The following is a 22,501-nucleotide window of genomic DNA, read 5'->3' on the forward strand; positions in this document are numbered from 1 at the left end:
TTTATGAATGTGAATTGTTATACTTTGAATTGGTAGGGAGCTTAGTGTTGGATAATCCATTCCAAACATGGACCCTGAGACCTGGAAAGTTTCGGTCTTGTTGGTCACACAGTGAAGTACTGACCCAACTAAGATTACAGCCAGATCTGTTGACTTCAGTACATTTTACTAGGACTGTTCTGTTAATTACCTCATATAAAATATAGTGAAATAATTTACATGATAGTTCAAGATATACTTCATAGTTCTTGGTGGAAATTTGAGCCCCCAGCCTTGCTGTTAACTGAGCTTCGAGGTAATTTTCAGTTTCTTTGTATTAAATGACCTCCAAGTTCCTCTCTGCACTGAAATTCTGTTATCAATGACTGTGACAATTTCATTTGGCAGATTTGGCAATAAACCATTCTTTGGGCACTTTGCTGCCTGTCAAGCCTCATGGTACTAGTTGTGGCAAAGGTTCTAGAGTCAGATGACCTTGGTTCAATTGCCAACTCAGACACTTATTATCTTTGTGATTTGGGCTAGTCACTTAAATTTCTTGGGCCTTATCTCCCCATCTGTAAAATCAGGAAGTTGGAATGGATCACCTCTGCGCTCCCTTCCAATTCTAAATGTGTGATCCTATAAAGTTTGTGAGCACTACAAAGAAACCCACATTCCCTCTCGTCTCCTCCATAAGTTGAACAGAACACTCTCATTTTGCAGTCCCACCCACCCAAACATCATCAGTCAGGAATCACTCTTAAGAAACAAACAAAAATCCCAAAACACTAGCAACATCTTGAAAAAACATTCCAAATTTTGTTTAAAAATATTTAACACCATACAGGTGTTGAAATGCAAATAAAAACCTTCCTGTAAAGGCTGAGATTGACTAACTGCTTGTTGAGTTCATTTTTTACCCATTCTCTTTTACCTGCATTCTTGTATCCATATCAGCAAAGTAGTGTTAGTGTGAGCTGTCTGCCAGGATGTGGAACTAACCTTATTATATAGAATTGGACATTATTCATTAAAATAAAATTCCTCCTATAATTTGAATAATGGCAAGATGACATTTTTATCCCTGGTAAATTTATAAGTATACAGACCTTCTGCTGAGAAATATCCACATAATTTGAGGAAAAATAAAATGCCAAATAAAAAATTCAAGCCTGAGAATTACACAGCAACAAAGAAATGTAAATACAGGTGGCAATAAGCTGGTCTCTGTGAGACTTCATGCAGGAGTAATAGCACCAATTACTGTCACAAATGTTTGTAATTGTATCTATTGCTTCCAGACAATAAATGTTATTTAATATAGTAGGGCCATAAATGTACATGATGCTGTTGTTTAAACAAAATACAATTTTCAGCAAATTTATCCTTGAAACACCTGCTATAATCAAAAGGAGGTGAACACTATCAAAATAAACTGCTTAAATTAACTAGACACATACTTTTGAACAGCATGGATGATTAGTCAACTGACAAACATGTGCTGTCTGAGAACATAGGAAAACGTTCAGTCATGGACTGCAAAATAGATTTTGCAGAAAGCTTTTCTTGACACATATAAAAACAAAACAAAACAAAACAAGGAGTTTTTGAACGAAGCTTCAGTAGTGAAGTTAAAGTTGCCTCATCAAGGTCAAACCTTTTCCTTCTTTGCAGAGTCTGTGCAATAGAAGCATTTCAGGATAGTGGGAAGGAATCCTATAATTAAGGTTATACATGTAAAAATATACAGCAAAGGGGTGGAGAAAAATCCAACCAGCCTTGAGTAACTGGAGAATATTTTCAGTTGCTTTTGTTACAGCCTCTCCAAATATCCAGGATACTTGGTATTTAAAGATAGCCTGATAATGCCTTCCAGAATATCTACCCTGATTTTGATAAATGTTTCAAATGGTTCATGGAAAGGTTCCATTTATCACTAGTTCCAAGTTGAAAATAGGAGAACCAGTGTTTTGCTTTAGAGATTACCATCATCTGTAACTGGAGAGTGAATATCAATGGTGGATTTTAAAGAAATCTCCAGTAAAGGGTGTACCTATTATGTAAATGCTTCAAGGGGAAGCTACCGGCATCATATAAATAGGCATTCATACTTGAGATTAGCTAATTAAATATTAATTTACTAATATTTACAGGCTACTTGAATATTTTATTATTGTCAAAGTATGGAACATAATATTTCTTTTTAAAATGTTTAATACAAATTAGCAATTGAAACAGGAACCATTTGTTATGCAGATTGTCCTAAAGAATGTACATTTTTTAAAAGAAAAATAAGGCATTGAGATGTCTTTTAAAAAAAAATACAGAGAACAGATGGAAGGCCAGACAAACAAGACAGCTTTGAAAGCTAAAACTGAATTTGTTACACATTTAAAAGAAAAATGGGATTGATATAATAGAGATCTGCAGATTTCACATATAACCTTTTTCTGTTCTACTGTGTGTATGGAAATGCCCATTTTATTTGGTGTTTAACTTCAGAATTTTTAAAAAGACCAAAAAAAGATTAAAAAAAAAAGCGAAGAAAAATAGTGTACGTTTACTGACTTGACTATTTTTCTCTTTGCAGCAGTAGTCTCATAGTTAATACTGCCAGTGTGTGTGGTTGGCTTTTCCTAAGAATTGAGAGCTTTTAGTTTTTATAACATTGCACCACACTCAGCTCCTTGTCAGATTTAATTGCCACTGATGTCTGCATAGGTTGTTCTCATTTAAAAGGTGATTTAGGTTTTGATATGCAATAAATAATTATTCCACACCTTGTAAAATTATCAGATTTTAATTTGCCTTATCTGAGCCTGATTCACTCCCTTTCTGCATTGCCAAGTCGATTCTCCAGACGTGGAATTCCCTTTCATGTCACTGGAAACCTTGCAAAAAAAAAAAAGCTGCGCAGCTCTAGAAAGAGATATGGGAATCAGGATGGCTGTATAGAATATCTTCATCAAAAAATGAAAATCCCTTCCTTGGTAACAGATGGCATTGAACAAAGATAACAAACTCATAACCTACATTAGAAACAAAAATCGTTTAAGTAATAAAGCATTTTTATTTTGAGATTATGAGTCTCTAGCTTCAGGTTAATTATAGGCAACTTTGAAAATGACAGTGACTATTTTGATACTATACATTCCCCCGCTACATACCCTTCACCTCATTTTCTTGCTTCTCGCTTTATAAATAAGAACATTCAGAAAGAAAGAAAAAGAAATATTTCAACTAGTTCAAAATCTCTTTCAACCTTCCCCTTGGGCCTGCTCAGATGATTCCTGAAGCAATTTTTTGAAAATGTCCAAAGTAAAAATCTTGCATATGAGCTTCAGGGGTGTGCAGCAAGAAGCTTAGTACTACTGACAAAAAGAAAAAAGTGCCCAGTTTAAAAACTGAGAAAAGTTACATTCAAAAATCATTGTTTCATAACATGATCAGCATAATTTTTCATTCCTTAAATAATTTACTTATAAGAAACAGATCTTTAACTGAATATCAACAAAAAAATCCCGCAGTAAGTGAATCTGAAATCTCCTTTTATTAAGGATCAGAAACAGAAACAAAAGAGACTCTTAAGGCCCCTTGTACAAAGAGAAAATAGAGGTCATTATTCTATCTGGGAAAGAAGTCTGAAGAGAAGGGAAAGGTTTGTGTCTCGTATACACAGTAGGCATTTAATTAATGCCTATTGAATAAATGAATGATCTCGGAAATAAAAGAATAATAGCCTTGTCCCCAAAAATATTTGCTACAGCCAAACTGGGATATGTTCTCATTTTGAGGTTATATAATAATGTTGAATCAAAGGAATGGTACAGCTGAAAGAACAGTGAATTTGGCATCAGAGCTACAGCTCAGATCTTTGTTCTGCCTGTTATGATCCTGGGCAAGTCATTTAACCACTCTGTGCCTTGGTTTCCTCAGCTGTAAAATATGACAGAGTTGGACAAGATTAGCTCTAAGGATCTGATGTGGGGAAGAGGGTGGCTGTGGGAAACCAAAGAAGAAGGAAATAAAAACTCCTGAGCAAGCAAAATAGACATCACAGAATGTTTTCACTTCAAGGTTACGCAGTGTCATAATAGAAAGGGAACTAAACGAAACTGGAGTCACAAGAGCTAGACCCTGCCATTGAGTCTTTACTTGGGCAAGTCAGTTAACTTCTCTGATCTTCTTTCCCCACCTATAAAACAGGCAGAACAACATTTAAATTGCAAATTGTAGAGTGATTGTGAGACTCAAATAAGGTATGTCCAGAACTCTTTGTACACCCAAAATGCTATGTAGATGAGCTGTTATTCACAAGGAAGAGAAGGAAAGAAGGCCCTCATTTAAAAGCCTGTTTAACTCTTAATACATACCCTTCAATCAACTTGCTCATCTGGTTTGCAAAGTCAAAAGTGTACTTTGACAACAGCAGTAAGTGTTTGTTAAATCCCAACAAAGGAAGAGTATAAATGGAGCTCCCAGGACTTAAAAAGCACAGTAGTGTGAGGCCATTTAAGGGGCAAGATAAACACCTGTGTACACTTCATTCAACCTTTAAGTTACTGCGTTATTTCTGAGGACAGTAATTGAGGTTCATAATCATGAACCTTAACAAGCAGGAAAAAGATTATTCAAGAAGACAGGGAAATAGGTGATACATTTCAGAAAGCTTTCTATCACAAATGTTTAAATTAAGCTTTTGGCACTTAAAAAAATAAGCTTCAGTGATTTGGCTTTTTACAGTTGATTCATTCCCTAGCAGAAGACACCAAATATATGGAGTGGTACATTTAGTAGACAGATTTCAGAATTCATTAAGCATCCACCTACACACTAGGCTTTATGCAATAACACTTAAAGAAGTATGGTCCTTGCCTCTTGGGAGCTTGCATGTAAACAGATTGTGATGACGGACAGATAGAAAGGAGGATATAGAAACCACCATACGTATATATAAGGATGTAGATGGTGTTGTGGTTAGGACACTGGCCCTAGAGTTGGGAAACCTAGGTTCAGATTCTCTTTCAGACACTAGCTTTGTGTGACAGTGGGCAAATCACTTAATTCAGTGCCTCAGTTTCCTCATGTGTAAAATAAGGGGGTTAGACTGGATGACCTCTAAAGGTTCCTCCCAGTTATAAATCTGTAATCTTGTTTTGGCCTGTGAATTACTTAGGACAAAGGAAAATAATTAAATTCATTGACATAAAATAAACCCTCAAACTTTTTACATTTTTAAAAAACTTAATAATATGCTCTTTTTTTTACCTCTGATTATTTATTTTACATGAATTGGCATTGAATTCATAAGATTTTTACATATTACTTAATTCATCATGAAGATACATATTGGTCACTTTGAATATTAACTATATCATTGGCAAACAGTTCATTTTCCCAAATTTAACATTGATAATAACTCACAGATTTTCAGTGGAATTTAAATCATGCAAGTTCTCAGGTCATTCAAGCATATTTATCTCCATTTCTTGGATCAATTTCTTAACTTTTAATGCCTTGTGGCATGTTGCAAATCATGTTGTAGGATTCTGTTTCCATTTGAGAATTTCAATAATTTTAGAATAATTTTTGCCTCTCAATATATGAATATATTTCTCAGAGTCCATCATTCACTATATGTGAGAACAAGATTTCTAGGTCCACTCACCATTAAAAAAAAATCACCAAAATGTATTTTAGCTCTATTTTTATAGTCTGATGACAATGGCCAAGGCTTACAGTATTACCTGGTCTTCTTACATTTGTTTTGGCATAACTTTAAATGAAAAAGTGAGTTTCATCCATAAAAATTACCTTTTCCCAATCTTCAGTACTCCAGTCTTTATATTACCTTGCCAATGACAGGTATTGCTTGTTCATAACTTTCTAAAACTGGTCTTCTCACTATTCCTCCAACTCTAAGAAACCTAATCCTTACTGTAAGGAATCATTCACTGCCCTTCCAGCTTCCAAAGCCCTTGGAAAAGGTCTCTTTTTACTTTTTAAGGATTAACTAAGCTGTTTGACATCAATAGTTTTTCAGTTCTTAGAGGATATGTTTCCCCTTCCATTTATGACACCATCCTTTGCACTTCATCGCAACTGATCTGGTTTCAGCCTCTTGAGTGATTCTTGAAACACTTGACTGCCTCTCCCCCCCACGCCAGTTGTTTCAATATCTCTGTTGTCCTTGAGGTGTGCTCTTTAAGATCTACAATTCACACACTTCTTTGGAATATTATCCATTGTTTAAAACCATAGAATTAAAAACAAATAAACAAGAAAGAGCAATGAGATATTTGTATGACATGAAAATCTAGCACTCTGCTGGCAGAGAACTGAATAAAAACCAAGAAACCCATCTCTTTCTGGTTTCATCTGTACAAAGTCACAGATTCTCATTCAGTCTAATATTAATAGAAGCTCACACATATGACCATTACTATCACAAAATGAAACCATTACAAAACTTATAGCTTGGCTTGCCCCAAGTAATTTGCACACCACTAGTGCTAGCTGATATTTACATTATGTTCTTCAAGCTTTGCTGCATAATTGAGTTTAATCCTCTCATTTTACAATTAAGGAAACTGAGACATTGAGCTATGGAAGTACTTAGAATTTGTTTCTCATAGAAATTGAATGATAGAGATAGAAAGGAGAAATAGGGGGGCAGCTCAGTGTCATGGTAAAAAAGAAAAAAAAACATTGTATTAAGAAGACCTAGTTTCTAGTCCTGGCTCATTCGTTAACTCATTTTGCAAACTTTGACAAATCATTTACTCTCAATATGCCTGTTTCTTCTGGGGGGAGGGGGGATAATGATACAAATCTATGTTCCTTTAGAATTATAAAACACTTTAATTATCATGTGAGGTATCAAAAGTTTGAGAGACATAATTTCTGAGTAATTAGTCATTTTATTAATAATGTTAGCATTTTACTAATGAAAGAAGTCAGTGACACTCTTGAATGCCAAAGACCCATCATGGCAGTGGGCTTACAGTTTATTGTTGTGTGTCCTTCATTCTCGAAGAGGACCATGACATTAGGAAGGTGATGCCATGACTTGAAAGTGAATTGGATTTGAGTGAAGAAGGGCTCTTCAAAGTCACCAGCCTCACTTTCTCCTTTGGAGCCATCTGAGCCCAGTGGCAAGATATAGATCAGGACTATTGGAGGTGGCCCCTGGGCTCACAGTTTATATGTCCTCGAAAGAGTGGGTGGTTCCTGAGGGTGGCAGTCAACTCTAATTGGTTAATAATTAATCAGTGGATGAATATTATAATGAGAGGTGGGTTATATGCCGGTGAGGGTCTTGAAGTAAGTGACACTGTGCACCCAGATCTGAGATATCAGTTTCCATATCACTTGTCTGACTAAAGGGGAAATGCACATTTTCCCAGACCTGAGTAAACACAATGAGCAAGAATCCTCCACCCGTTCACCTAAACTTAAGAGTTTCTTTTACTGTCTTTGATTGGTCTTAGCCTGGATAAGTCTTGGCCCAAGATTTCCCACACTGGTTGATTTCTGGATGAGGTAGAACAAGGAAAAACTTTGGTCCTGATTCAATTAGTTTATTATTAATACAAGAGAGAAATAATCATTTCTCTCAATCATAACCATAATCATAGTAACTTAAAGGCAGAGTAGCCAGAATACTGCACTTGGAGTCAAGAAGACCCTCAGTCATATCCTACCTCAGACACTTAGTAGCAGCTTGATAACTCTAGGCAAGTCATTTAATCTCCAAGCCTCAGTTTCTTCTCTAAACTGGGGATATGAATTATAGAAGTTCAACTTCACTGTGTTGTTATGAAGTTCAAATTGAAATAATATATATCGCTCTTTACAGGCCTTAAAGTGCTATCTATATAAATGTTAGCTGTTATCATTAGCTGACTCATTTTGCATTTTAAGGTTTATAGAGCACATTACATTGATGGTATCATAATTCTTATAACAACACTTCAAACTAGATAAATCAAATATTTCTTTGTACAGATGATTAGATTAATCCAGGGAGACACTGTGACTTGCCTAAGGTTACCAAAGGAGGCGATAATAGAGCCAGGACCCAAAATCAGGCCTAGTTTTCTTTTTAGTACACAGTTGGGCCCTGTCTCTTAGGGTTGTTTTGAGGATCATAATAGATCGTGTGTATGAAGGTAATTTTAAAAAGTATGAAGCCTGGACAAATGTAAGGTATGTTAGTAGTCTTAGTCATCCTCCATTCATTTAGGGGCAAAGAAGTAGGATATCATAAAATCTTCTAAAAAATATGGACCAAGGATGCTTAGACCTCTAATAGGAGTAATACACTGAGATCCATTCCCTGTCTTTCAAATAGCCCCTTTTATCTGATCACTACAAAATCAGCATGGTACAAATATAAATCATAATCTCTTCATCTTGTATATCAGTTTGCTGTCAGTCAAACATTTACTAAGTGCCTACTAAGTGCTGGTGATACAAATACAAAAGTGATATAGTCATTATTTTAAACTCCATTCCTCATGACTCAGAGGCATTGCAGAAAACCCTGATCACAAATCCAAATTATTTTCAAGTCCTGGCACATCTCCGAAATCCATACTTTCTTTCCTGTTCTTACTGCAAAAATTCTTATAAACCTTTTGATAATGTAGACCGTGGTGATGTTCTTCTAAAGCTGGGCTTGATGAGCTGTAGCCCAAATGCTAAGATTGATTTTTACATTTTAAAATAAAGTTTTGTTGTATTTTAAAATGTAAAAATCCTTCTTAACTCAGTGCTGTAGGGCAGGCTGGATTTGGCCCTGTGCTATAGTTTTATGACACCTTCTCTTTCCTCCTAGAATCTTCTGTAATCTAGATGTTATGAATTCAAGTCAAACTGAAGTGCCATAGTTAAAATAGTTGTTGTCACTATAACCCTATCAGTCAACCCCTTCTTAAGTTTCTCCATTTTCCATGTAGCCTTCCATAAGGATTTTTTTTTTAGCATAGTACATACTTAGAATCTGTGATTGTGACTCTTTACCAAGTTTTCATTTTTACGGATGGTGGCAAATGCTAAAAAATTTTGCATGATTTAGGCTGAAGCCAAACATATAGGGTGTGAAATCATCCATTACAATGTTCAATCATAATTTCCCATCTTTTCCCTTAGTATTTTCGTCTCAAAATGATGATGGTGGTAGAATTAATTAAGCATAATGTCATAGTCCAGTACCACCCTTGGCCACTTTTATCATCGAGATTCACATTTCCATTTACTTAAAAAACATTGATGCACCTAGAATCACACAGCCATCAAGATAAAGTTAATTGGAATCTATGGGGGTTGTTTACTTTTGTGGGTTTTTTTAAACAGTTTTCCATTTCTTAGCCCTGCTTCAGGGTTGTAGTTGTTTTTAATCATTTAAGAATGAGTATTTTGTTAAATACTTACCTGACCGGTGATAGTAAGCTAGCAGTCTGTGAGAGAGAGAGACAGGACAAAAAAGGAGATCTTCAAAATGACTTAAAGCTAGTATTTATTTAGAATTTGGTACCTTTGGTACAGGAAAAGAAAGGATTCAGGCAACTCACTGCACCTGTTTCTTGGCAGGAGTGGTGAGGCCTTATTCCTGGGCCAAATCTGCTCAGTCATATTTGCCATAGTTCACTGCAAACCATTTTTGTTTTATTGAAAACTCAGTAAACCTAGGCCCACGTAGGTGAAGGAGAGACAGAGATTGGGTAGAAAAAGGAGATGAATGGAGAATGTAAGTGCTGACTCGTTCTTTGCTCCATAACCTGTCAATACAAAGTATCTGATGCTCCTTTAATTTGGGACAAAGTGAATGTTGCCAGCTGACATACTTAAGGTTTCCAAGTAGCCCTGCTGACACCCATAGGCAAAGCTGGGATTAGCAATTTTTGCAATAGAGAAAGGGCCACCAATCTTGGTAGGAAAAGGGAGAAGACAAGGAGCAGCATCATTAAGACAGAGGACTCAGGACATATGTGAAGACCACTACTAGGAAGGCCAGGGCCATGGATGGGAGACGGGAGAACCCAAAGGAGAAGTGCCCATCACTGACCCTAATTATTGCATAGACCGCACCCAGAGTTATGCTTACAAAGCAGAAAGAAAAAATGAGTAGAAGTTTTTCATGAAATGCTTTTGTGTATTTCTTATTAAAAAATGATATAGATGTAGGAGGGTTAGGGGAAGAAGTTATCCAAGTAAATATGAAACATGTTCTAGAATTCTTTATACATATTCTTTAGATTACTTCAACATACCTATTACTTCTTGTTTCCTTATTTTTATTAGTGATGACACCATCTTCCTAGTCACCCAGGTCATGCCTAGGTGCGTGAAACCCCAGGCTTATCTTTGATTCCTGCTCTTTTTCCCCAGGTAACCCTGGCCAGAGCTAATGAATTAGTTTGTTTTTTCTCATTTGTTTCCTCCTTTTTCTCGCCTTTACCACCATTGTTTTATGTTATATTTGCAGTATGTAAATATTTTCTTTGCTGTACAAGGCTGAAAGTTCCTTATTCATTTTTGTTTTCTCTGCCTTACCTAGTCTCACTCCTTTGTACATAGAATTCAATAAAAAACATTTTTTAATTGGTTTAGACTTGTCTTACCAAAATCTGGACTGTAATCTGTAATAACTTACTACCTAGTCTGTGTGTAACTTCATCACATGGCCTACAGGGCCCTCCAGATCTGGTCCCAATCTGTTTTTCCACCTTTGTTTCTCATTATTCCCTGTCACACATTCTAGCCAAATTGTACTATTTGTTATTCCCCACAAATTCTCTGTACACTTTTGCCTCCATTCTTTTGCTAAAATTCTTCTTTACACCTCCAGTGCTCTGCAACATCATGCCCAGTGAAATCTTTCTTATCCTTTAAATCCTAACACAGATGCCACCTCCACTCTGAAGCCTTCCTTCATCTCCTCAGCCAGAATTAATCTGACCCTTCCCTGAACTCCTTTGGTATTTTATGACTCTCTTTTAGTACTTGCCCCATGCTGCTTTCTTTTGCTTTTTTATATCCTTTTTTATATACACATCTTATCTCCCCTCTCAGACTAAGCTTGTAGGTCTTAATCATTTTCCACTAAGCACCACAGCATAAAATACGATGGTCTACATGGTAGAAACCTAACTTTTTTTAATAGGCACATGATCAGAGGATATTTCTAAAGTCCCTTTTGTAAAAACTGTTAGGATTTTTTAAATAATAAAAACCTTGAAAAAATAAAACATTTGAGACTGTTGTTGGTTTTGGAATTAAAGGACCTATTCAAATCCCAACTTTGCTATTCACTATCTATATGGGCTTGGGCAAGTCTTTTGCTTCTCTGGCCTCAGTTTCCAATGAATAGGTCATACTAGATAATCTCTAGTATAGAACTTTTCAGTTCTAAATCTATGATTTTTTTTTTGGAGGGGAGAAGGGAGGGCAGTTGGAGTTAAGTGACTTGCCCAAGGTAACATGGCTAATATAGTGTGTCAAGCATCTGAGGCCAGATTTGAACTCAGGTCCTCCTGACTCCGGAGCCGGTGCTCTACTCACTGTGCCACCTAGCTGCCCCCTTAAATCTATGATTTTTAAAATACTAGATTAGTACAACTAAAATGTCAGTGTAGATTTCAACAAGCATACCTGTCCGTCACATCAATTAGCCAAACAGATTTAAGGAAGTTGAGAAGTCTAGAAGAAATAGCATCCATGGTTTGTTGTGTCTCATACCTTTGTATATATGTATAAAACCACTCACACTGTCATTTTAAGTCATGTCCTAATCTTCCTGAACCTATTCTTGGCAAAGATACTAGAGTGGTTTGACACTTCCTTTTCCAGATCATTTTACAGATAAGGAACTGAGGCAAATAGGGTTAAGTGAGTTGCCCAGAGTCACACAGCTACCAAGTGTCTTGAGGCCAGATTTGAACTCAGAAAGATGAGTCTTCCTGACTCCAGGCCCAGTACTCTACACACTGTACCCCCTAGCTGCCCTCGTACATACATCTCATACATAAAACTTGATAAATTTTGTGAAATTGAGAAGAAAAAAGAATTATAGCAATCTTCAGGAGCTTCATAAGAAAAATTGATTTAAGGTATCTTATTACAAACAAGGGCTCAGTATTAATCCCAAGGGACACGTGATCTTTTGATATATGATATTTGGTCCAAAGAGGTTCCTGGCAATATGATTTTAATTGCTTAAATAATTATTTCTTTTCTTGCATAATACTTTTTATGTTGATGGATAGTCATAAATATTAACCACCAGCAGTGCAATAGTAATTTATATTCAAATTGTCAGACATCACTCTGTGAACACATAAAATAATTTACATTTATTTAGAACCTTTTATCCTAAAATGCTTTACACATATTGCTTTGTAATCTGATTGTAAACTATATTTAGGAACTTCCTCACCTGAAATGGGACCATTTCTGGGATGAAATATCCTAAGTACAGTAATTAACATATAGGGCAGCACCATACAACAACAACAAAAGGGGGATGAAGGGAAATGCTATATAATTCTCTTTGTTTTAGGGGAAAAAAAGTATTTTTTTCACTATGCCATTGCTAAACTTGATGTTTTCATGTGTTTTTGTTGCTAGGACTGGAGAATCCATGTTGACCAAATGCATCAACACAAAAGTGAAATTGAATCTGCTTTAAAAGAGACAAAGGTAAGTACATTACTGTCAGTCACCAAATCTTTCCTCTCATACAAAAATTCTCATTGTGATGACATAAATGAAACAGAAGATAGAACCCAGTCCCGTAAGGAGTGTTATCTAGCTGAATAGTATATAGGAAAAGCCGACTTTGTGTCGTTATCAGAGTGACACTCTTGGCTGGGAAAGGAGGGGATGAGAAATAATAGAACAGTAGGAGCTCTGGGGATGGAAAATCACTCCTCCGCTGAGGGAACTTTCTTTAAGCCCTAGTTTGGACATATTCATTCTACATATTTCCATTGCAACTCTATACAAGGTTAATAATACATATGCACATTTCAGACATACATCGAGACAGAAAAATGCGTTGACTTATACATAAACGTAGGTGCTTTTTCACAGTCTGCAAAATATGCCTAAAATATCTTTACTAAACTTTTCATAACCAAAAATTTCAGAAATATTTTTCATACATGTCTTTAGAGCAGTTGAGCAGCGTTAGGATTATGGAATGATAAACATATTTCATTTGGATTTCTGAACAAGGTTTTTGTGAAGGCTCTTTCTTACTGAAAATCCCATGAAATTTCTAGGGATTTTTGGACAAACTCCATAACGAAATCAGCAGGACCCTGGAAAAGATCAGCAGCCGAGAAAAATACATCAACAATCAGCTTGAGCACTTGGTTCAAGAGTATCGTGCTGCTCAAGCCCAGCTGAGTGAGGTAACTTGAGAATGACTCTCAGGACTTCTGGTTAATGATCCTGATCCTTGGCATTAGCTTAACACCTTTCTCTTAAGAAACTTGAAGTTCTTTACAGTAGCGACATATTCATTCAATTGGTAATCCTGGAAGCTAAATAGGCAGCGGACCTAATTATCCAGTTTGTCAGTTATGCTAATTTCCTCTTTAAAGACCCATCTTCTGGTTGGAGGTCCTTGAAGTAATATCCATATGAAATAGAGATCTAAGAACATGATCTAGAGCAGCAAACTTCAGGACAGGGCACTCTCTTGTTCAGGTTCCAAGTCTTCCATTAACTTGCTTTGTGAACAGAAGAAAAAAGGATAAAATGCATTTCCTTGTTTTCCTTTAATATTGGGTGATGGTAACATAAAGGTTGGTGCACAGTAGAGAATGGCAAAAGTAATGTTGGGAAATATACTTAGGAATCAAGAAACAAAAGAAATTAAAGGCTTACAGATGATTCAGAAGGCTCCTCCTATCCATGCATCATTTAGTTCAGTTCAGTTCGTCATATAGTCTTAAGCCCCAACGATGTGCAGTGCCAAACAACATAATAAAAAATTTAAATTGACTCTTAATAGACCAGAAACACCTAAGGACCAAAAAGGAAGTCATCTCAGAATTGGCTGTTTTGGTATAATCAAATCATCAACTACATAGAGCAAAATTAAAAGTAAATGAAAAGAAATGATAAAGATGAGAAGACAAGTATGCCTAATTAGAGCACCTACAACCCACCCTGTTTAATAAACTGTTGGCCCAGAGAGAAAAAATGGGAAATAGACAAAACTAATTATCATCGTTTCTTAGACAATTATTATCACCATTTCTTAGAAAAGTTTAGCCATGCAAAACAGTCACCACAACAAGGAAATCAAAAATACTTGGAACACCTTGGAACACCTAACAAGCACTAGGTCTCCTAACAAGCACAGTGGGAGATATAGCAGCAAAAGACAAGGTATAGTATCAGATCATTTACAAAACGTTATGGAAGAAGAGAATGACAAAAGATTTTGACCAGTATTAAAATTTTATAAAAAAGTTTAATGAACCTAAGTTGGTTGCCAGTTGAACATGAAAAAACCATAGAAAACACTTCAACTAACAAGCCTTTGATCTTCTTATCAAGCAGAAATAGAGGGCAAACAAAGGCAATAGCAGTTTAGAGCAGAGGTCTCAGTCAGGCAGCCTACTGGCCATGTGGGGCCCACGTCACTCCCAAGTGCAGCCCAAACCAGGTTAAAACATAATTGGGAAATATCAAAACAAAAATAAGAAAAAACCCATGTAATATTAGTATGTGATTCTTAATATGCGGCCCACAGGGATCTTTATGTAGGGTTAGTGGCCCCCATTTCTATTTGAGTTTGACACCATTGGCTTAGAACACAAACTCATCTATAAAATATTACGAAATATTATGGTAAATCTGACACCTTACAGGACAGTGAAAGGTCTTTGAAGGGAAAATGAGCTTCCAGAGTGATCTTGGAATGAGACCCAGCTAAGCCAGATCATACCGAGAACATTTATAAATGAAACTGAAAAGACAGAAAAGAGATGTGAAGTGGAACATCTGCCAGCATTTCTAAAGCAAGCAAAGACTCAATCTAGTCTAATTGATAATAACAGAACCACCACATTTGCACATTTGACTTTACCATCTTACTACCCAGTATAAGAAGAGGAAGCAAGAATGTACTTACTAAGATAAAGAAAAATGGCTAGACTTTGCTAAATAAAGAAGTGCAGAAGAGATTCATCCTACCAGTGATACAATGTTTAAAGTACTGAGATCAATTTTCAAGCTATCCCAAAGAAGACAAGAACCTGAAAGAATGGAAAAAATTACAAGCAATATTACCCCAAAAAAGGCAACTAAAAATATCTATAGCTATGGAACCATATATCTGCTTTTTTCATCTTTATAAAATCTTTCTGAGACTGATCTTTGTATACATTGAAGGCATCCTTGAAGGAAACATAAGCAGGGAACAGGCAGGGTAGTTTTCTCCAACATGCCACATTTTCACATTCATGTAACTGAGAGGTTTTAAACCTGACAATCACTACCTATTTCTGGTGATTCAGAAAAGGACAGATGATACCTCCATAAGGAACGAAGTAAGCTTTGCTAGGAATTACAAAGTTCTGGGCAAAAAATTGGAAACCTTTAGGGCACAGGTGGTGTTTTTATCACTCCTGCCAATTGAAGGGAGGGATTTTGGAAAGGAAAACAGATTTGCAAAGTGAACAGCTGAGTAAGAAGATAGTATGTGAGAACAGGATTTGGATTTCTGGACCATGTCTTCAAGTACAGAAACAATAGGCTCTTGGCCAGAGATGGAGGGCACCTAGTGAGGGCTGGTAAAAATATTCTTGCCTGGAGTCTTGCAAATCTGATTCAAAAGACTTTAAACTGTAAGTGGGGATAAAATTATCTGGTCATCTGGTAGAGCTTTCTCTCTTCAAATCAGAGCAGCTAAGTCAAGTTAATGGTAATATTCTTCAAAAGACAGAGAAAATAGAGGGACCTATTTTGTTACCTGATTTTGACCAGTAAGAAGAAACTGGTTATTGAAGTAGAAATAATAGGGACCTTTTGGGAAAGTGACCATTCCATCTTGTTATTTGTGTTGGGTTGAGGGGAGGAGAAGAAAGCCAGACATGGTCTGACATGCATCCCAGCTTTGGAGAGACTGGATTTCAAAGTTCAGAAGTGGGTAGTTAGGCTCCCATGGCCTAAAATTCTGTAAGAGAAGTAAATCCTCTATAGGACGGAAAGCCCTTGAATAGAATTCTGAAGACATAAAAACAATTACAATAAAGAAGAAAAGAGTTATCCACATAAAGAAACCAAAGAGGAGACAGAAGGGATTCATCAACTAATTTAGATTTTTAAAAGACCTGACTAAAAGATTGAGTCAAGAAAATTAATGGAAGATGAATACATAAGAATAGCATGTCTTAAAAGAATAGTAAAAAAAAAAGAATAGTAACAGAAATGCTAAAGCTCAGAATGAGCTGAGGTTGATGGTGAATGTTAAGGACAACAGCAACAAAAAAGCCTATGAGGAGAAATAGAATATTTCTAACATGAATAACATAACAGATTAAAAGGAAAAAAATAGAACTATTCAGGTCTTACTTTGTTTCTGTTTTCTCTGCCAAAGAAATTTGGGCCAAGCAGTACAAAATAAAAGAGTTAATAGAGAGTTGGTCAAAGATGAGAGAATAGGAGCATCTAGCTGCTGTTGGTGAGTTCAAGTCACCAAAGCCAGATTGTGTTTGTCCTTCCTTTTCAAAGACAACCATGGCATCAGGGAAATGATGACATGACTGGCAGTTGACTTTGATTTAAGTGAGGAAGGGCCGTACAAGATCATCAGCCTCACTTTCTCCTCCAAAACCATCTGGGTCCAGTGGCCAAGTATTCATCAGGATGACTGGAGGTGGCCCAGGATGCAATGGGAGACCCTGGCCCTTTTAGGCTCAGGCCTTTTCATGTACTCACTTAGAGTTATGCTTCAGTTAATAGGCCTCTTTAAGAAGTGAGTCAAGGGATGGCCCCTTTAATTAGAAAAAAAGAAAAAAAAATTAAGCTGGGAGGGGAAGACCCTCAGGGTTGCTGTTCCAAAGAGAAAGTTACCATTGGCATTCACTGTAAGCCAGAAGGGCCCAAAATACAGCCATTAAGTGGAGCTTGGGCAGGGACCTATTGTGGTCCAACCTATGAGCTTCAGAGTGAATTGGGTTTAAGGTTTTGTGAAAGAAGAAAGAAAGAAAGAGAGAGAGGGAGGGAGGGAAGGAGGAAGGAAGGAAGGAAGGAAGGAAGGAAGGAAGGAAGGAAGGAAGGAAGGAATCCAGTAAACCCCAAGGTAAGTGGGCAGTGTCTGGCAATCAAAATATACAAAGCCAGATGATTAGTTATTGAAAGAATTAGAGGATGCCATTAATGAGCCTCTATCAGTGACCTTTAAAGGACTTTTGAGAGTAGGAAAGGTACCATAGGGCTGGAGAAGGACTGGTGATTGTCCTTGTTATTTAAAAAGTGAAGATATCAGAGTCTGTTAACTTCTGGCCAGTAAATTGGACTGATTTCCTCGCTAGATTCTACAACTTATTATTAAAGAAATGGTTTGTAAGCATTTAGAAAGAAAAAGCAACATATTTTTATCCGTGACAGGTTGTGGTAGACTACTGTCATTTCCTTTTTTGAGAGTTTCTATACTGGTAGATCAGGGGAATGTAAGATATAGATATAGTTTACCTAGATTTCAGCAAAGCATTCAACAAAGTCTTGTCATACTCTCCTTGGGGAGATGAGTCAGAACTTAACTGAATGACTGAACTCAAAGAGTAGTGGGTTCATGACAGCTTGTTAGAATACCTGTCTTTGGCCCTCTGCTTTTCAACATTTTTACCAGTGCCTTAAATGAAGGCTTAGATGACATGTTTATTATATTTTCAGAAGACACAAAATGGGAGAGGTCACTAGTGCATTGTATCATAGAATCAGGAACTAAAAAGCAATTAAGAAATTAGGACAATTAGATAAATCTTATTATTAGTTGAAATTTAGTAGAGCCTATATTGGATTCAGAATATCCACTTCACAAATATAAGGGAGGCTCAGCCAGGCAACAGTTTGTTTGAAAAAGACCTGAGGGTTTTAATGAGTTGCAAGCTCAATATGATGCAGTGATGTTATGTGACAGTCACAAAAAGGTATTAAATGGAGAGGCATTTGGCTCAGAATAAAGGCAGCGTAATAGTCATTGTCAAGAATATGTATTACTAGAAGAGAAAATGGGTTGGTTATGTATTAAGAGTGACAGATAACAGATGGACAGACCTGAGTGCTACATTGGTATCTAAAACATTGGATAGACACTGTATAGAAGGTTTACAGAAAGCAGTGGAAAAAATTGGGAAGAATGAGAAGACATGGAGATGTTTGAATCTGCCCCAGTGAGATGAGTATCTATACCAGTGAGGTCTTAGAGCCACTGAAGAAGGGTTGAAGAAAAGGACGAAGACACTTTTTACCTTAATACCTTACAACAACAAAATAAATGGCACAAAAGCAAGACTAAATCCAAAACAGCTAGGGGCAGCCAGGTGGGTGGTAGGGTGGTGTAATGGATAGAGTGCTGGGCCTGGAGTCAGGAAGACCTGAGTTCAAATCCAGCCTCAAGATGCTTACTTAGCTCTGTGACCCTGGACAAGTCACTTATAACCCTCTTTGCCTCAGTTTTTCTCATCTGTTAAATGAACTAGAGAATGAAATGGTAAACCACTCCAGTATCTTTCCCAAGAAAACACCAAAAGGGGTCACAAATAGTCAGGCACGACTAAAAAATGACCAAACAAAACAAATCCAAGACACATCAGTTAATTAAATAAAAATTATTTTAAAGTCCGCAGTTTAAAGAAGATTGGCAGAATTTTGTAGTAGCAGTTCTTCTAAAAGTTGGGGTGAAAAGGGTTCAGTGTGGGGCTTATCTCTCTGCTTTGCTGAAACTGGAGTAGAATGATGGTAAATACATAAATAAATAAAATGTATATTTCCAACTTTAGCAGGTACTTGTACCCAGTGAAAGTAGAGAAGGGAGAAAAGGTAAGGAATTTTGTTAAATAGGAAAAAAACAAAGCCACTGCGGTCATCTTCAGGAGTTCCCCACATAAAGACAAAGCAGATAGTGCTTTTTACTTGAGACAATTTCCATGTTCTTGCTACCTGATTAACCACATGTTGTATACTTAAGTGTATTGTTATTTCTTCAAAAATGCTTTGGAAATAGATTAAAACCATTCTGTAACTGTCAAACATTAATATTAACTATTTTTCTTAACATTTCTTCCCTAAAATTATATACAAACTGATTACAGTCGTCCTGTTAGTTAAAGCTGGTAAAATGCTGATCATGATGATCTATTCTAATTGATTTTTAGAACTAGCTCTCCCTGCTTGCTGTGCAGATCAGAGTGAACACAAACCATTCTCCCATACTGCTTAAGAATTATAGGAAATGGTTTTTACATTGAACAATGCTTTTGCGAGTTGTACAGTCAAAATCCTGAAATAATGATGTTGTAATCTTATCGTACTGTATGTAGTTCGGATGTATGTCTAATGGACGTAGTGTTCATCAACCATGTAAAATAGCTGCACTTAATTATTGCTTTTCACAAACATTTCCACCAAAAAAAGGGGCTTTTGTCATGTAATGATATGCAGAAATGGCAACTGCAAAGTGGCCGTATTTAAGTAATCTTGTGCTTCTATTTTGGACGTGTGACTAAATTAAATGTCTTCTTTTTCAGGCGAGGGAAAGATACCAGCAAGGAAATGGAGGAGTAACCGAAAGAACTAGAATTCTTTCTGAGGTACATAGACAGCGCTCCTAATATATTGATCCTACAGTTACCTAGGCTTTCAGATGCTGTTTGAAGTTGTGTGAAAGTCATGCCATGGGCATAAATACTTGCTTTCTGCATTGGTTAATGTTTCTGCAGCCATTTTTAATTATATAAATGTCCTGTGACTTTTAATAATCTTCTATAGAAGAAAAACCTTTAATTTTCTAATTGAAAATTCTTGCTCATTATCTGGTTAACTCTCTAATTGCATAAATCATAACATACTACATCAGAACTAGGAGAAATATATAGCATAAGAAGTAGAACACTAGTCTAGAATTCTATACCATGTAAGCAATGTTTTTAATAGCCATTCATTCCTTCTGCGATCTAGGATTTTTACTTAATCTATTTTCATCTGTTTCACCATCCATAAAGTAGAGAAGAGAGATATTAATATAGTAACTTCCTTCGGAGGGTTTTATGCCATTCACACCTATTGTTTAATTCATTTTTAGGTTCTTAGAACTGAGGGGGTTCTAGATTCTATTTCCCATTTTTTAGTGAAAAACCCGAAACAGTAAATTTAAATTTACCAAGATCAGTGGACATCTTGGGACTAAACCCCATATTTTCTTTATTCTCAATCCAGTGATATTTCATAAACTATACTTCTTAATAGGGTTAAACCTACCTCTGGGAAAAATGAGGAAAAAATTGCTAATGGTTTTAGAGTATTTTGATATATAGCATTAGAAACACTATGAATCTAATTCTGTGGTGCACCCAATCAGATAAAACATTCTCTGGGAAAAAATGCTCAGATATGTTAGGGAAATCAACAATTTAAGGATTCCAGGGAATCATTTAATTTTCTAGAAGAGGTAGTTTTCCCAACTGTAACTTTAAGGTATATGAAAAAATTAACTTGATTATTTGAATGAGTATTATATGCCTTGGGAGTATTTTATTTATCCTAAAATATGACAAAATAATACTTATTAAGTTGCAATAATTATGTCTAGATTATATCAGACATTTTTCATAATTAACAAATAAGTAATTGGCCACATTTTCTAATGGAAGTTTATGTTACTGCTGATAATAGACAGAAATAATGCAGTCCAGATGTAGGCTTGTAGATAAGGTCTCAAAACGAGATACAGCTTAAAAGCATATTTTTTCATTTTAATATTACAGAATTCTAAACAGTATTTGTTTTAGCAGGCAATGTTTTGCTAAGCTTTTCTTTTATCATTTTGCCACAATGTACATAAATTTTTTGGTTTTTTTTTTTTCATACGATACCAAACTAAGGGGGAAAAGAAGATCTTTTTTCTCATAATCTCAACACTGAAAAGATAAATATGAGGCTTTTAGGAATCCCAGACCTCCTTAGATGTTTATACTGTTTAAATTAATAACTGATTGTTAGATAGGATATACATATGTCAGTCACATCTTGAACGCCTAGTTCCTAAATTTTAGTAGATAGACACTACCATCTTGTAGCTTGGAAAAGTGAATGAGAAACTAATTTAGTGAATGCTAATGCTAATGTAAAATTCTTTGAAGATGAAAAATCTGTGTAACTGTGTGTCCTGTCCTTTAGCGGCTCTACTAAGTAGGTGGGGGAGGGGAGTGAGTTGGACAGGGACTGCATAGCACAGGGCAAAAGGATGGCCATATCCAGGGGATTTTCCGTGAGGGTCTTGGCAGGAAGCAGGTTGGTTCAGCATATACCAAGAGAAGTAGCGCAGACAAGGGAAGGGACACCAGAGAATGTGTTGCCCTCAGGTGGAAAGTTTCGGCCATAGGGATGGTGGAGGGACTCCTATAAGGAATATACGGGACTCCTGAAAGTTCCTTCTTTCTCTGTGTAGCCAGGGCCTGATACTAAATCATCTCTACCGAGGTAGGGGATTAAGAGATACCATTGATTGATGTAAAAGGGCATAGGACTCAGTCTTGATATGCTAATTAGGCAACTGCAAGATTGTACAATGGGAAAGATCCCCAAAATGACATGGGGCTAGGGCTGTTACCACTCCCACGCAGGATATCCCAAAGGAGGTGAACCAAAGGTCACCACGCTGAGTATGTGCATAGTTCTTTTTTATTACTGGAATCATGACCAGATTACTCATTCTTAATAAACTAACTCGATTTTTGCCTCCTACCATAAGCATTCAGAATATTTAAATGGTCATTAAAGATACAGAGCTCATGAAAGCCTTTTTCCCTTCAATTTAAGATTACAGAAGAATTAGAAAAGGTAAAACAGGAAATGGAAGAAAAGGGCAGCAGCATGACTGATGGTGGTAAGTATATGCTCATTTTAAGGAAAAAATATGTCAATAAAAGAGAAGAAAGATTACTAAATAAAAAATCGAGTTAGTAAAGTATTACTAAGATAATGATTATAATTTTTGCATGAACTAGTTGTTTAACTTGTTGGAGATGAAATACATAGTACAAAAGAGATTTCTAATTTTCAGAGCATTGTTTTCCTGATCACAGTTCACTAGTAACTTGTTGACTGACTCGCTTTGATTTTTTTATTCTAGTCTTTTTAATGAAGTCAAAGAGAGAGCAAAAAGTATATAAATAGGCAGTTTATTAAACAAAATAGTAGCATATGGTAAAAGATAGATTTTTATTCTAGGTACAGCCAGAAGATTATTGGTTCTTTGTACAGATGGACACAAAAG

General features: G+C 36.2%; 1 protein-coding gene across 1 annotated transcript in view; it reads left to right on the forward strand.

The window, feature by feature from the left end:
• Positions 1–22,501, forward strand: part of IFT57 (intraflagellar transport 57) — a 72,205-nt gene that overhangs the window by 48,742 nt on the left and 962 nt on the right. The window contains exons 7-10 of the mRNA XM_036747832.1: positions 12,613–12,684; positions 13,269–13,400; positions 19,755–19,817; positions 22,045–22,111. Coding sequence (XP_036603727.1) covers positions 12,613–12,684; positions 13,269–13,400; positions 19,755–19,817; positions 22,045–22,111 — 334 coding nt within the window. The remainder of the gene's footprint in view (positions 1–12,612; positions 12,685–13,268; positions 13,401–19,754; positions 19,818–22,044; positions 22,112–22,501) is intronic.

This window comes from Trichosurus vulpecula, chromosome 2 (assembly GCF_011100635.1).
Source record: "Trichosurus vulpecula isolate mTriVul1 chromosome 2, mTriVul1.pri, whole genome shotgun sequence".
Classification (NCBI taxonomy): domain Eukaryota; kingdom Metazoa; phylum Chordata; class Mammalia; order Diprotodontia; family Phalangeridae; genus Trichosurus; species Trichosurus vulpecula.